The following is a 16,395-nucleotide window of genomic DNA, read 5'->3' as shown; positions in this document are numbered from 1 at the left end:
TCTTGTTGGTCCTATGAGATATCATAAATAATTAACTATAGACTTGAATCAGACTGTTTAAGTCAGCATCGTTTTTGCAGATCAAAAAAAAAATTTCCTCAGAAAATTATATGTTGTCTATTTTATGTAGTTCCACTATATAAAATCAAGCAGTTCTTTGATAGTTAGTGACAGTTTAATTCTGATATAAACTATTTCTTTGAGTACTTTTAAGAAATTATAAGATCGTGTTTCAGGAAAGGGAACATTTTCCTAATTTTATTTTTGTCTCCTGATCCATTTTAGAGAGTGTGTGGGACCCTTTAGTAACGGGTCAGGTTTCCTCCCTGGGTCCTGCCACAATTCAAAATCTGTTCCCACAGCACCGCTCCTTTTGTTTTTACTAGGAAAAATGTTTTATTTCTCAGGTATTTGGTGTTTTTTTCTATTTTTATAAACATTCGCACATCAGTCAGTTATCAGGAGGCAAGTATTTGGGAGCTTTTGACACGTCTAGGGCTGTGCACAAGGCCAGAAATATTTTTCCTTTTCCTCCTGCTTTCCTGAAGTTGCAACCTATTTGCAGCTTGTGACTCCCAGGCCTGGCTGTTGTGGGGAGATGAGAGGAGACTGGGAGTGTCGGGTGGTCCTGGAAATGGGGGGCCAGGTGCTTTGGCTGTGGGAGCCCAGGCCTGTGCCTGGGCCACGTGGGCGGGGTCTGCTCACGTCTGGGTGCCCCTTCCCGCTCTCCTGATCCCAGAGCCAGGCCTGGGAGGAGTGTTCTAGGTGCGTTTTCTAGAAGCTGCCCTGGGTCATCCTTGGGAAGCTTGCGGTGGGGAAGCATAGATAAGTAAGGTGCCGCTGATGACCAGTTCCCTCTTAATAACACATTTAACTGTCTTACATCAGGAACAAAGGAAGCTAATACTCACTCAGCTAGTGTTTCTGATGCGAATTCATCTAGTCTGCAGCGAGAAAGTGCTGAGCCAGAACCAGCAGTAAAGCAGAAAGGTGAGAAGGGGGCCCCTTGTCAACCACTCCTGTCCCGTGAGGGAGACCCAGCACCCCAGATGTGGCGCTGCTTGTGTGGACGCCTCTCATCCCAAGGTCATGGCTGCAACCACAGGTTCCCTGGGTCTTTGACGCCCCCAGAGAGTCCAGTCCCTTGTTCTCCACACCATCAGGACAGAACGTGGCAAGTGGCTCACTTTTGCCTTTTTACAGAAACTAGAAAGCATGTTCTAGTCACTGCCTGATGGCAGCAGACTCTCCTGTGTCCCCAGTGTTCCTTCTGAGGTACTGTGGCAGAGCCCGGGGTGTCGGGACGACAGGAACAAGCCTCAGTTGCTGCTGGGGGTCCCAGAGGCCGAGCTGCATCCCCCAGGTTTCAGGTCCAAAGAGGACTTTTAAGCAGCTCAGAGCGCTGTCACGACCGTGACTTTTCTGTCTGTGATGTTCTCTGAGTGTCTTAAGTCCTACCTCAGTGGGGTTCTGCTTTTGGCATAATTTTTCTCAGCAGTAAAAAGAAGTCGTGGTAAAGTCCACGTTCAGCATTTGCTTTTTAAGGCCCTGGAGCTCCTTTGAGCATGGAGGGGTGCATGTGCCCCCTGGCACGTGAGTCGTGCCCCAGTGCCAGGCCTGGTGCTGGGTGTTGGGACCGGGGCAGCAGGGGCACGGCCAGGTGAGGGCCGACGTTTGTCAGTTTGTTCCAGTAGAAAATGTTGGTTGAAGGCCTATACTATGTGCTAGGCCCTAAGGCAGTGAGTGCATGAGTGGGCAGAAGCCAGTAGGTGCCCTAAGGGGTGCTGGGGGTGGTCTGGGGGGAGGGACTCTGCACCCTCTGGGGGAGGGTCAGGGAGAGCCTTTGGGCAGGGGCAGGGGTGAGAGCTGGGGCCAGTGGCCACGTCAGGGAGCTTCGCAGCAGGAAGCCGATGGCGTTTTTACGATGAGTGGCTGAGCCCTACTCAGATGGCCTCCACGTGGGCAGCGCAGCGCGTGGTCCAGAGGCGAGAGCGGCCTGGGCTGTGGCGTGGCGGGGAGGAGGGAGCGGCCGAGTCTCGAGGCGCGCAGACACCTGAGGGCAGGCTCCCCGAGCTCAGGGGGGGCGCGGCCGGCTGTGAGGGTGCGCTCACCTGGGACGAGGGACGAGGGGGACAGAGCACCTGCACGGGCCGCCTCGGCCCCGGAATCTGGGGAGGAGGTGGAGCCGCAGAGGACCTGGGCATCCGCGAGGACGGGGCGCCCAGGGCCCGGGCCGATCTGTGGGCGGGGCTGCCGTGTGCCCTCACCACCTGGGCATCAGCTCGTGACTCAGCCACCTTTCCGGGACCCACGGCCTGTCCCCAGCGACGCCGAGGGCATGGGCTTTGAAGAGAGTCTGGGGGTGTGGCGTCGGGGCCCCGGTGGCCCAGCGGCTCTCAGGCTGGTCTCTCCCCCGCGCACCAGGCGACAGGGCCGCGAGGAGGGCGGCTGCGGCCGCTCTGCGTCCTGCTGGGCAGCCCCCGTCTCCCCGTCTTCCAGAGGCTCCGTCTGGAGCCACGCTCCCCAGGCCTGTCCTCGCCTTGTCCCTCTGTGGGGCGGGACCTCCGGGAGGCTCTGTGTCCCACGCAGATGGGGTCCTGGAGGGCTCCCGGGTCCCCCCGATACCCTGAGCGGGGGCCCCCCCACCCCTAGATCCGCCCTCTTTGGGGCAGCGTTTCTGTGGCTCTGACCACGGCGTCCACAGGCCACCCAAAGCGCTCGAGGTCCCCCCGCCGGCGCACAGCTCCGGGGTCTGAGGGACGCTTGTCTGTCACGTCTGTGTGTCCCGAGGGTAAGCTGGGCCCATCCCTGGGGGGCGTCTGTCCAGGCCCTCACCTGAATCCAGGGAGTTTTGGGCCTTCTGCACACGCGTTCATGCATTTTAGGAGTGTAACACAGAGACCTTCCTGGGTCCAGCCACCCCTGCAATGCTTCACTCGTTGACTGTGGCCGCGTCGGTCACGTTTGTCCCCATAAAGCGGCACTTGAAGAGAAAGGGTCCTGGGGGAAGAGTGCCAAGGCAGGCCCGTGTGGGGCAGAGACACTTTCTTCTTATTTAGGAGCCGATGGAGAAACACTCGCTGCTGAGTTATGTAAGACGGGCTCTTGTTTGCTTCCATCCAGAGCCTTGAAAATGCCCCAAGGTGTGTTCGCCAGTTCACCCCTGGCTCGTCCCACACACGTGGAGTCAGTCCGTCCGTGGCTTCGAGGCTCTGTCACCTTCTCCCTCTTCTGTTTCGTTCATTCCTCTCTTTGATGGATACGCTTTCTTCTCATCGCTGCTTCCTGTTTTCATGTATAACATGTTCTGATTCATAGTTTTGTTTGTTCTTTGTCTTTCTCTCTTTGAAAATAAAGCAGTGGCAGTAGGAAACTAGAAAAAAAGCTATGAGGAAATGACCATTTTTTTCCCCAGTAGACATCCAAAATTATTAATTATGTTTTTTTTTTTTTTTTTTAGGTGATTCTCCTAGTGATGCAGGTAAGGAATAGCCTTAAGTAAATCTGTTTGGTATCAATTGTGTATGTGTGTATAGATATTAACATGTACTCTCAGACTTAATGTTTTACAAATTGTATAGTGAAAGTAACTTAAGGAAACTACACCAAGTTAAGATTTAATTTTCATATTTTATGAAAATATGTTTAAAAAGAATACATTTCAGAATTTCTTCCTGAGTGTAAACTGTATTTCCAATAATCAAATTCTGATTTTACTATTTTCTAATGTATAAAGTCCTTTTACTTTAAATAGTAAGAGTAAATTTAATTGTCTTAATATTCTAGTTTGGGCTTATTGTTTACTGATTAAATATTTATCAAAATGAACAAAACTTTATTCAGATTATAAAAATAATATGGTATGGAGCCAAAGTAAAAAACCTTAAAAATGCAGAAAAATATGAAGAAGAAAATGAAAAGCACTGGCAATCCTCCTGCTCATAACTTGAATGAATGTCCTTCTAGAACCCCACCTATGTTTAGGTAATTATCAGATATGTTACCCTACTCTGTTGATTATACATACATTAACATGATGACTGTTTTATACGAGGGTCTCACAAACCGCAGTTTCCTGAAGTTGCCTAGTGTCTGTCACTGTTGTAAATGCTGACGGGTGAGCGTCTTGACACGAGGTTACACGTGTCCACTTCTTTCCTTAGCTTGTATTTCCTTTAAGTTCAATTGCTGACTTGATTAACCTACCTTTTGAATTCTGTTTCTTGAGAAGTTAAACCAGTTTGTATTCCCAGGGTTTGAGTGTGCCCGTTTCCCCAAATCTCCCCCCAAATTTAGATATCAAGTGTCTGTTTTAACTTCATCAAAATGATAGATGAAAAAAAGCTCATTTATATTTGCAGTTGTTTGATTGCTGTCTCTTCACATATTTACCAGTTGTTTGTTTCTTTCTTTGTGAACTGCTGGTTGGCTTGCTGTCCGTGCAGAAGGAGACGTTGGACCTTCTGGCCAGGAGAAGTGTGAGGTGCCGGAGAATTCCGAGCTGCCAGGCGAGCTCCCAGCCGCCGTCAGGTTCGTGTGCTCTGGTTCCCGCCCGGGCAGGTGCCCTGCTCCTCTCTGTACCTTCCACAGCTCATTTAATGCTTGAGCTTAATTGTGAGGAAGTATGTGTACAAAGAAAGCAAAAACTGTTTAATTTTCTTGTATCCGAGGTGTAACTAACTCACATAGAATGTTTTAGAGATTTAGGGAAATTCGTACTTGAGGCTAAATTATGTCATGGTTTGATTCCTGATAGTTATGTTACTACTTTTTGTACCTTAAAATTAACGAGAATGTAAGATTGAAAGATGGATACTTTTAGACTTGTCAGGTTAATGGAACGTTCTTACTATTCTGCAGACTATGTCCTAACTGGCATATTGATGGTGGCCTGGAAATTAGCATTAACATTAATGTGGGTTTTCATCTGTCCACTTTGAAATGTGCAAGTGTTTTGTATCCCTTTTTAGGAGGATACCTCGGCCCGGGAGCGCACGGCCCGCGCCTCCCCGGGTCAGGCGGCAGGAGAGTGCGGAGGTGCTGACGTCGGACAGGTGAGGCCCTGGCATTCGCGTTGGCACCGAGGGGCAGGGCTTCCCTGGCACTGGTGGGACAGGGATGGGTGAGGATCGTGCGTGTGCTGAGAGGTGGGGGCGGAGCGGGCAGCAGACGGTGCAGGGAGCACTTGCTGTTGAGTAAAAGAGAACCCGGGGTAGACCGTGACCTCAAACCTCGTGCCTCCACACACTTCAGATAGAAGTGAGGGAAATCACAGGTGTTCGTGCTCGTACGGTTATGTCTTTACAGTTACGGGGAAAGTGGATTGCCCCCATCTCTAGATAGAGGATTTTCTAAGCATAAAAACAATTAGGGGAAAAATAGGATAAAAAAATTTAAAGGCTTAATTGCACAAAAATTAAAAAACAGAAGGTGGTCAGAAAGTCATGAGCAGTATAAAGACAAGCCTCAGGCAGGGCTTATAAATTTTACAAATCTACCTGTGGATCCAGTACAGAAAATCAAAACAAAAAACTAGGAAGACGAAAACAGGCTGGTCGGAGTGGGCTTCAGATGGAACGGGAGGCGGGGCCTGGAGGCGGCGTAGCCGTGTTTTACGTGTGGTTGCCGGGGAAGCGGAGGGATGTGCAACGTCAAGGGAAGTTAGGGGTCTCTGTTTTTAAGACGAGACGGCTCGCACATTTTTCTGGTGCGGGGGATGGTCCAGTGGAGAGGGGGAGGCTGGAGATGCCGGCGTTGCGGGGTGGGGAGAGGGGACTGTGGGAACAGAGCCCCTGGGTGGGCCAGGACATGTGGAGGGAATGGCCTCAGAGAAGGCCGGGAACTGGCGGGCGGGTGAGATCCCGGGAGGTGAGACCCTGGCTCTTCATCTTTCTCCTGAGCCAACAGCGAGTCTGGGGGAGGAGGAGCAGGGCTCAGAGGAGAGAGGACGTGGTGGACAGCGTCCTCCACGAGAGGGGCTGGTGAACGGACGAGGGCAGAGGTCCTCATCCGGGGGCCGCCCCAGCCCGGGGCCACGTCTGGGGACGTTTTGTAGCATCGTGACCGGGGAGGAGGTGGAGGGGAGGCCCTTGGCATCTTGTTGGGGCTTGGAGCCGAGGATGCTGCTGAACATCCTGTGGAGGGCAGGCGGCCCCAGCCCAGAGGTCTGTGGGGTGCCTCCCGGGGCACGTGGGGTGAAGTGATGGGTCAGCATCGCTTGGACGTTGTTCTCCAGCCGGAGTTGGGAAGATGGGTGGGGGTGGTCACAGTGTGGGTGCTTGGATTTGCGGTTAAGCATTTGCTGTCAGTGGCAGTGACAAGGCATCACCCTGGGAGTGTGGCTAAGAGACGGATGCGGGAGAATCTGGGGACCCTAGAGCCCAGAGACTGGGAAGGATCATTTCTCAGCCCTTGAAATCCTCAAGAGTGAAGCCAGGAGCCTGGAGTGCAGGGGTGAGGCCCGGGGTTGGCAGATGGCGGCACTCATAGTGGGGTTCAGGGCGAGACTCTGATTCTCGGGGAATCTCTGACAACGTGAGATTCAGAGTTGGGAGATTTTAGGGAGAAAGATCTGGAAGCCTCCATAAGCACAAGGAAAACCTTGACCCTCCTCGGGACCTGGCGGTCGGAGGCCAGAAGGAAGAAGGCCTCGCAGGGCAGGCACGTGGCGGCAGCATTCGGGGACGAGGGTGAGGATGGAGAGGGTTTGCTGAGGGGAAGGATGCGGGGGAGGGTTTCGGGAGTTGGAAGTGGTGGGATGTAGGCCGACGGGGTGTGCAGAGGGTGTGGAAGACCAAGGACGAGACAAGGTCGGTCCTGGTAGGGCAGGACGGGCAGCTGGGAGTGTCTGAAGACCCTGAGGATGGAGCTGAAGGTGTTATTGGGAAGCGGGTGTTGCGTTGAGAGCTCACAACCGAGTGCAGGGACTCCTTCCGGACCTCCCATCCCACTGAAGGGTGTGTGTGCACGCGTGGGTACGTGTGCTGGAGAGATAGTGGCAGGGGGTGAAGGGTATTCGTTGAAGCGTGACTGTGTCAGGTTGGTAGGGAAGAAATGAGGGCAGGAGGGGCTGGTGAGGAGCCATGGAGTGTTTGAGTCTGGGGGCTGTGGTCCAAGTGCAGGCGCAGCAGAAGTCAGTGCCTAAGCAGCAGGCAGCTGGCAGTGGTCTGCAGCGGGGTGACAGTAGGAGGGGCAGTTCCAGCGGTGGCCACTGGAGGCAGGAGAGAGCCCTTGGATGGAGGCGGTTACCAGGGAGACCAGGTCAGGAGCCCGTGGACATCGGACTGGTCCAGAATGATGGCAGGCCTTTGGGGAGAGGAGGTGTATAAGTGAGGGTGCTGGGCGGGGGCGTAGGTCAGGGACAGCGCCCAGCAGCCAAATGAGGGGCCTCGAGGAGGCTGCTGTGTTCCCGTGAGAGGCCAAGGAGCGGGGGTCTGGGGCGGCGCTGGCCAGCAGGGCCACCAGTGCCACCCCTGCCCTGAGGTTTGTGACTTGGGAGACTGTGCCTCGCCTGGAGAGGGGCTGCAGGCCCAGGGCTGGTGCCGCAGCGAGCCCAGCTGGGAAGAGGGCATGGCGTGGGGGCGGGGCAGCACGGGGGGGCGGGGCCTGGCGGCTTTCCCCAGACTTCACGTTTGCAGACTGTGTCTCAGCTCCGGCCTCCTCTCAGGGAACCTCAGACACAGTTCCAGACGCTGGGATTGATGAGGACGTGTGACCTGGAGAATGTTTCTGATTTTATCTAATTTCTTTTCATTTAGGACAGGAAGTGGTAAAACCATCTCAAATGTGATCGTGGAGTCACAGAATTCTGACAATGAGGACGACGATCAGTTTGTGGTGGAGGCCGCCCCCCAGCTCTCTGAGGTGTCAGAGCTTGAAATGGTTGGTCAGCCGCAGCGTATGTGTTACAGTCACACTCAGACAGCACTGGAGTTAATTCTCCCACTTTGAGATTTGTGTAGACAGAATTTTCTGCCAGCGTTTCAGTTAGTTCTCTGCCATCTTTAATTCTGTCACCTCTGCTGAGATGCATGCAGGCATGAGTTTGAGATTCCAACAAATCTGAATCTCCTTTTCTTCTCCTTCCTTTCCTGCTCAGGTACAAGCGGTGGAATTAGAAGATGAGAAGCACGGTGAGTCGTGGGGTTGTGTGTGCACACGTGTGTCTGCTCCGTGTGTTTTGAAAGGATCTGGTGAAATGAGTTTTGCCTGCCAGGGTTTGGTCAGGGGTCTGAGTAGCAGTAGATAGGATGCCGTGGGCACGGATGCCTCCTCTGTCTGTGGTTTATTCTGGGAGGCGATGGAAGCTGCTGGGGGGGGGGGGGCGTGGCCAGGACCCCGGAGGGCAGCCGTAGGCAGTTGTGGGGATGACATCACTTCTTTTCTGCACGGTTAGACTGTGGGATTGGATGACCCCTGAAGTCCTTCCCAGGTCGACAGTTCTGTCATATTGTTTTCTTCCCAAGCACAATGTCTTCTTTGATTTCAAACGTTTATAGAAGCAGAGAGAATAGTCTCGTGAACCCCTGACTGTCGTGCAGCTTTTGCAGTGAGCGGTCATCTGGTCTTATCTCAGTCTCCACCGACTGCTCTCAAGTCCTGGAGAGCATCGTTTCTGCCATAAACATGTTCTTTTTAAAAAAGCATAACCATAACTCCATTATTATATATATAAAAAGCAGTCATTCCTTAATATCATCAAACGCCTGTTTTTTTTTCCAGTTGTTTTGTGTTTTTTTTCTAGTTTGTGTGAGTCAGAATCCTAATAAGGTCCCTGTGTTTGCAGCTGGTGGATCTAACTCTGAATCCTCTCTTAGCCTGTAGGTCCCCTCCCACCCCATCCCCCTTGTAATTTATTTGTTGAAGAGGCTGGTCGGTTGTCCAGCAGAGTTCCTCACAGTTGGGTGTTGCTTGTCACACCCTAGTGTTGTGGGTTTCTTCCATGTTCTTCGGTTCCTGTAAATTAGTTCTAGAGACTTGGTCAGATTCAGGTTTTTCGGGCAAGAACACTTGACAGGTGGTGTTGGTTCTTCATCACACCTGCCCGCCTCTGTGCTTGGAGGTCGGTCTCAGTCCGTTGTTTCATGAGGGTTGCGGGGATGGTGACCATTCTCGTCCCGCCCCCTCCCCCCTCCAGCACGTTTTGGTTGGCAATCTCCACACTGTGCGGCTTTCCCTCTGCAGGAATTTGCCGCTCTGAGGCCCAGCTTCGTGCTTCCCCTTTATTGATCAGTTTTCTTGATAGTGCATTTGTCTCCTGGCACCTTCAGGGGTGACTAATGAGGGCTTTGGTGGTGGTGGTGGTTTTCTTTTTTTTTTTACATTTTTATTGGAGTAGCTGATTTACAAAAATATGGAACGAATTTGCATGTCATCCTTGCACAAGTGTCATGCTAATCTTCTCTGTATCGTTCCAATTTTAGTATATGTGCTGCCGAAGCAAGCGCTTGATGTCTGTATGATGTCATGGTTTTTAACACACTTGACGTGTTCCATTTCAGTCCATCTCAGTTTTCTCCTTGATGTCCTGTTGTCCAGTGTTTGACCGTGGGGGCCTTTTGACGTGTCCCAGTGGACTTTGTAGCTTCCTTGTTTATGGTAGGACAGAAGTTTCAGGCTCCTTTCGTGTATTTCCTGCCCTGTGTCTCTAAGGGGCCTGGCTGCAGCTTGCTTCTGGGTTGGTCATTGTTTCTGGGGGTTTTCTAATTTTTTTTGTAGGAAAGTATATCCTGAGTTTGTACTGGTATTTCCAACTTAGATTTATGATTGCCGGGTTCTTCCTAAGTTCTTTGATTTTTGCAGGTACATTCCTGTCTCGTGCCCCAAAATCCTGGCTCCCAGCAGCAGTAGCTGTTTGTTTCTTTACCCTACATTGTGCACTCACAGCAATTTAGAGCAACGCCACTGGTGGTTAACAACAACGTGATTATTGGAAACACCTTAGGATCGTTTTTGGCAGATCTGCTTACCCTTTTGTTCTTAGTGCATATCCCATTAGGGATGTACAACCAATTCTTCTCTGTTCGGTTATGCTTGCCAACATGATACTGTTATGTTTATTTATTTATTTATAAAAAATTAAGAAACAAAAGCAAAAAAACCAAAATGAAAAAGTCACCATCACTTCTGTCCTCAAGGAGCAATTAGAAGGGACTCTTCGATGATATTTGCTTCATGGTCCCTCAGAACTGGAAAAAAGGAGGCATTTGCTCCTGTGGGTTTTCTCTGATGTACCTCCAGGGTCTTAGGGCTCTGGTTGCAAGGCATGATGGGAGAAGGTGGACGTGGTGATAAGTGTGTTTGCCCTGCAGAGCTGTAGCGGGGGGTGGGGCGGGAACAGGGTCAAGGGGAAGGAGGCAGGTCTGATTTCAGGGTTTCGGATGAACCTCTTCTTCCTCGGGTCTCAGTCCTGCAGAGCATGGATTGTGGTACTGCTCCAGCTTCTGATTCAGTGGAGACACGATTTCAGATATGAGCTGACAGTTCATGATGCTTCAGGGTTTCGATACTGTTACGTTTATAGTTTCATTTTGCTTTCAACTTTTAGACTTTGAAATTTTTGATTTAATTTTGTTTTATTTATATAAAATATTGCCTTATGTAAAATATTCACATGGTTCCAAGGTCAAATGTACCAAACAAGATATATTCAAATGGTTTTTCATATGATATTTACCCCACGAGTAATCCTTTTTAAAAAGAAAAAAAAAAGTTGATGACTTGTCCCAATATAACAAAAGTATTCGTACTTAGTCTACAATAGGCTGAGAGAATTGCTTTGATCTTTTATCATATAATGATTATCTGAAGCTGTTTCAGTATAGAAAGAGAAAGAATAAGAACTTAGTATTCCTCCTCACCCCCAGCCCCCCACCCCTTTAGAACAGGATAGCTTCTTAGGGCAGAGAATCACTTTAACATAAAACCACTGGTTTTCAACAGGAGGACTTGTCAAAAAAATTTTGGAGACTAAGAAAGATTATGAGAAGTTGCAGCAGTCACCCAAACCTGGAGAGAAGGTAACAAAATGATTTTTGTAAACAGTGGCATTTTAGCAGTCTGTTTCACACATTTACATTTAAAAATTAGAAGCATCTTTCAAATGTTGTGATTATCAGTAATGTCTGTTTACATGTTTACAAGCCTCTTCCCATCTCCCCCACCCTCCAGTTGGGAGGATAGAAGATTTGGGGCTGTTGGGGTGCGACGTTGCTTCCCTGGACCCACATCCAGTCCCGTCCCGGGTGGGGCAGTGGCCTTGCTTGGGAGCTCAGGAGTCAGGGTCCAAGGCCTGTTCTGCTCTGACCCCATGTTGACCCCTTCCTGCCTGGTGCATCCCTTCTCCCTGTGCAGAACGGACAGGCTGTCCGCATGGCCCTGGCTGATGACGAAGGAAGAGTCGGGGCAGGTTTTCAGGGCTGGCTTTTAAATACACGTGCTATTTGTATCTGGCCTCCAGCCGTCTCCCTTACAGGTGTGTGATGTGGCTTTGTTGGAACCCACGGCCTCGTACCAGCCACTGCCCTTGGGCACGTGACCTGGGGTGAATACCTGCAGGCCGGGTAGTGTGCCTCAAATGCCACGGTGAGGTTTCCGTTATCGCTCCTTAAAAAAATAAGAATAAATCTTCCTTTTGGGGTTTTTTAACAGAAGTTTCTTGGTTAGTTAGCTTTATCAGCAGCCAACAGTTCCAGTAAGTTTTGCATACACAGACACCTTTCTTTCCTTCCAGTTGAATGAACGGTTATTTGTTTTAGATAATTTTGCTTAAAATGTCCTGGTTTGGCATGCAGATACGGCCTGCAGGATTAATAGCTACTGAGGAGAGCCGCACGGTAGAGCCCACCGTTAGAGGGCGCCCTTTACAGCAGTAACGGGAGAGTAGCGTAGCCCGAGTTCTGCCGGCAACACCACCGCCAGCTCTTCTGAAAGGAGAAAAACTCTTTCTGCCATTTATTGTCTATTGCTGTGGAATTTTAATATGTCATAGTCCTTTTCATAGGCCTGAGGACTTGTCCTGGTGTCCCTGGCAGTGTTTCTACAACCCTCTCGGAAACCTCCAGTGTGGGCCTCGGGCTGTTACTGTAGGTAACCTTTGAAGCTTCAGTTGGTTTAAATTTTATAGCTATGTTTTTCTGCAAAGCACACTAGGCCTGTGTTTCAGTTTCCTCTGAAGAGTAAATTTCAGATTAGTAGATCTTCTGACTTCAGAAGATAAAAGGGAAAAAATTCCCTTGTTTGGTGAACACTTGCTGCTTTAAAGAAGTACAGTTAATGAGTGTTCTAAAGTCAGGGGCGATGTGTATTACAGTTGAGCGGGAAAAGTCAGCAAGCTTCTCTGCTTTTTTTTCTTTGGTATGTTATAGACATCAGATTTAAATTTAACTTGTGGGTCTTCTAAAAACATTTTAATTAGATTTTCAAAAATAAGTTAAAATGTATAGGAAAAGTTGAAGTGCTTTCTGTCCTTGCTCTAATCCTGTTCTCACAAGGGCAGCCACTAAGATGCATTTGGTGTGCTCCTTACTTTTATGTGTATCTGCATTGCTTTATGAGCTTGTAACTTTATCCTGTTGTTGATTTGTTGTGCAAGTTGCTTTCTTCAGACAGCGTGATGTTTCTGAGACCCTGCCTGTTTTGATACCGGTAGATCCAGTTTATTCATTTTAATTGATGAATGGTATTCCAGTGTTTGTCAGTAATTAATTCCTTTACTGATGGATGTTTAGGATTCTTCAGCCTTTCGCTGTTGTGAACAGTGCTTCCACGGGCTCCTTTGCATGTGTCCTGGCACACAAGAGCCAGTGTCTCTCTCCAGCAGTGGTCAGGACGCGTCTTCTGTAAAAGGCCAGGGAGTAAATATTTAAGGCTTCAGAGCCGTGCAGCGTCCGTTGCGACGTCTCATCTCTGCTGACGAGCTTGCAGGCGGCTATAGCATAGATACCAGTAAACAGATGTGTGGCTGCATTCCAGTGAGACTGTATTCACAACGGCAGAACCAGGCCTGGGCCTGTGATTTGCGACCCCCCTACTTCAGAGGCCGTGCCAGGCCTGGAATTGCTCTGCCAGAGCGCGGGCAGAGCTGCAGTTTCACCAGGTACTGTCACAGGCTGGACCGATTTGTCCTCCGAATGGAATGAAAGTCTCTGCTGCCACACATCCGTGCAGCCACAGCCAAGATAACGAACATGCCCACCGCCCTCAGAAGTGGCCCTTGGGCATCCCTCCCACCCACTTCTCTCCATGTCCCCCCCGCCCCCCAATCCCCAGCAGCCGCGCATCTGCCTTCTGTCACTTTAGTTTGCGATCCTAGAACTGTGTATGAATGGACTCATTTGGTGTATACTTTTCATTGGGTCTGGCTCCTTTTATCCGTCCTGATTATTTTGAGATATCTCCACGTTGCATCGTGTATCAACAGTTCTCTTTTTCTTTTACCGCTGAGTAGTAAGTAGTTGGCGGTATGGGTGTACCGCCGTGCGCTTACCCATGTATCAGCCAAGGAACATCTGGGTTGTTTCCAGTTTGGGACTGTTGCAGACAAAGCTGCTGTGAACAAGTCTTTGTGTGAACAAATACTTTCATCCCATTGGGTAAGTACTTAGGAGTGGGACTGCTGGGTCATGTGGTAAATGTATGTTCACCTTTTTAAAACACTGCCAGACTGTCTTCCAGGGTGGTTGCACCACTTTCCGTTCCAGCCAGCAGTTGAGTTCCAGTTCCTCCACATCCTCATCAACACTTGGTATGGCCAGTCTTTTTAATTTCTTGTGGTTTTGATTTGCATTTTCTTAGTTGGTAATGATGTTGAACGTCTTTTCTGTGCTTATTTTTCCATTCTAATATCTTCTTTGGTAAAGTGTCCAAATTTTTTTGCCCCTTTTAAAATTAGGCTGGTTGTTTTCTTCCTGTTGTGTTCTGAGAATTCTTCTTATATTCTGGATACGAGACCCTTATCAGACATGATGTGCAAATATTTTCATCCAGTCTGTGGCTTGTCTTTTCCTTCTCTTAACAGCGTCTTTCAAAGAGCAGCAGTTTAAAATTTTAAAGCAGTCAGATGTAGCGGTTTGCTCTTTTTGTTGGTTGTGCTTTTGGTGTTGTGTCTAAGAAGTCTTGCCTAACCCTCAGTCATAGAGGTTTCTTCATATATTTTCTAGAGGTTTCATAGTTTTAGGTTTTATATTTTGAGTTAATTTTTGTGTAGAATGTGAGGTATATTGAAGTTTATTCATTTATTTTTGCATATGGTATCCAAATGTTCCAGCATCATTTGTTAAGCTGTCACCCTTAACGAATTTTTTGGCCAATCTGAAGGGTGTACGATTGTATCTTCTTGTTTCTTTAATTTAGTATTAATAGCAACACACATTTGTTGCCTCCCTCTGTGCGAGGGGCTTTGTGTTGATTGCTCTGGCCTCATATCAACTGTCTGGTGTCGGTTCAGCCACAGTCCTGTATGCAGAACTCCTGATGCCAGAAGTATTTGGATTCAGAAGTGTGATGTGGTATATACACTGTATATCCTCTAATCCCTACTGAGGTCAGAGGTAATCAAATGCATGAACAGTTCCACAACAGCCTGGATTAAGAGTACCACTAAGGGGGTGGGCAGAATGCTAAATATAACCTCACATGAGTTTTTGTGCCAAGTTTATGAAAAAATCTTTCCATTTTCAGCGCTTGTGGGTTTTGGAATTGACACTGTGGTTTCTTCTTGTGTGTTGCCTGTTCACATCTTTGCCCGTTTTCTTTAGTGGTGTTTGTCCTTTTGTTATTGGTGTGTGTGTGTGTGTGTGTGTGTGTAAAATGGTTGCATATGTCATATATCCTATAATAATAAATATCATATATGGTATATGTTATGGTTGCATATATTACATGTGTTATGGAATAATCCCTTGTGTCTCATGCTGTAAACATCTTCCCAATCTGTTACTTGTCTAACTTAATGTCTTTTTATATACAGAACTTTTCTATTTTGATATAAAATTTAATCAGCCTTTTTCTTTGTAAGTTGTTTTGCTCTTGCCTTAAAAAAAAAAAAACTGTCCTATCCTGGTAATAGAGATGATCTCAGTAGTTTTCTTAAAATAGTTTGTTTTCTTTTTTACATCTAGGTCTCTAATCTGGAGTTTTCGTTTATGTCGCGGGTAGGGATCTGCTTGTTTTCTCCTTGTAAGTGGTGCCGCCCTCTAGTGAACCCAGACCCCTCGTGTGTGGGTGTATTTCTGGGCTCTGGTGTGTTCCTCCTGTTTCAAGTCCTATGTTTTTATGTCTGGGAAAGACGTTCTAATTGTTCCCCTCCACTCCTCCTGCACCCCAGGTTGTCTTGGCTATTATTCTTAAATCTTTCTGGCTTTGTATGAATTTTAGAATCAGTTTGTGTGGCTCCAGGAGAAATCCTATTGTGATTTTGACTGGAATTGTGTTCATCCTTCTTGGTTTTGCTTTGGCTGCTCACCCTTGCTCCATTGCCTTGCCTCCCTGTATAGCAGAACTCCTCGGTGGAATTGGATGTACTCACCAGCTACGGTTCACCCCTTCCCATCCTCTTGTGGATGACTCTTCTGAGTTGCTCTTGTCAAGGTCACCTGCCTTCCTGGTTGTTAAAGCCGCCTCGTGTAATTCTCAGGCCTCATCTTACTGGAATTAGCAGCAGCACCTGATTCAGTGGGGCGCTGCTCCTTGATGTGCCTTCTCCCTCTGGCTCCCAGGACAGCAGCATGCCTCTCTGGTGCTCCTGTTCTGTGCCAGTCACCCCTGCTCCGTGCCCGTCACCCCTGCTCCGTGCCGGTCACCCCTGCTCCATGTTGGTCACCCCTGCTCCGTGTTGGTCACCCCTGCTTGGTGCCGGTCACCCCTGCTCCGTGTTGGTCACCCCTGCTTGGTGCCGGTCACCCCTGCTCCGTGTTGGTCACCCCTGTTCGGTGCCGGTCACCCCTGCTCCATGCCGGTCACCCCTGCTCCGTGCCGGTCACCCCTGCTCCATGTTGGTCACCCCTGCTCCGTGCCGGTCACCCCTGCTCCGTGTTGGTCACCCCTGCTTGGTGCCGGTCACGCCTGCTCCGTGTTGGTCACCCCTGCTTGGTGCCGGTCACCCCTGCTCCGTGTTGGTCACCCCTGTTCGGTGCCGGTCACCCCTGCTCCATGCCGGTCACCCCTGCTCCGTGCCGGTCACCCCTGCTCTATGTTGGTCACCCCTGCTCCGTGCCGGTCACCCCTGCTCCGTGTTGGTCACCCCTGCTTGGTGCCGGTCACCCCTGCTCCGTGTTGGTCACCCCTGCTCCGTGTTGGTCACCCCTGTTCGGTGCCGGTCACCCCTGCTCCATGCCGGTCACCCCTGCTCCGTGCCGGTCACCCCTGCTCTATGCTGGTCACCCCTGCTCCGTGCCG

General features: G+C 49.5%; 1 protein-coding gene across 18 annotated transcripts in view; it reads left to right on the top strand.

Annotated features, from left to right (window-relative positions):
* The window catches only part of TRAF3IP1 (TRAF3 interacting protein 1), a 66,522-nt gene that overhangs the window by 18,516 nt on the left and 31,611 nt on the right, over positions 1-16,395 (top strand). For 8 of the 18 annotated variants that reach the window (XR_014245777.1, XR_014245778.1, XM_082395966.1 and 5 more), the window contains 7 exons: positions 889-990; positions 3,461-3,481; positions 4,446-4,530; positions 4,971-5,054; positions 7,758-7,881; positions 8,099-8,132; positions 10,942-11,018. Coding sequence is in view for 16 of the 18 variants with exons in the window: in XM_082395966.1 (XP_082252092.1) it covers positions 889-990; positions 3,461-3,481; positions 4,446-4,530; positions 4,971-5,054; positions 7,758-7,881; positions 8,099-8,132; positions 10,942-11,018 (527 nt within the window). In the remaining 2 variants the exon portion in view is untranslated. Of the gene's footprint in view, positions 1-888; positions 991-3,460; positions 3,482-4,445; positions 4,531-4,970; positions 5,055-7,757; positions 7,882-8,098; positions 8,137-8,498; positions 8,782-10,941; positions 11,019-16,395 lie in introns of those variants that run through there. The other 10 variants (XM_082395979.1, XM_082395967.1, XM_082395981.1 and 7 more) reach the window with 6 other exon arrangements.

This window comes from Balaenoptera borealis (genome assembly GCF_965194805.1).
Source record: "Balaenoptera borealis genome assembly, chromosome: 6".
Classification (NCBI taxonomy): Eukaryota; Metazoa; Chordata; class Mammalia; order Artiodactyla; family Balaenopteridae; genus Balaenoptera; species Balaenoptera borealis.
This window is presented reverse-complemented; position numbering and strand designations above follow the sequence as displayed.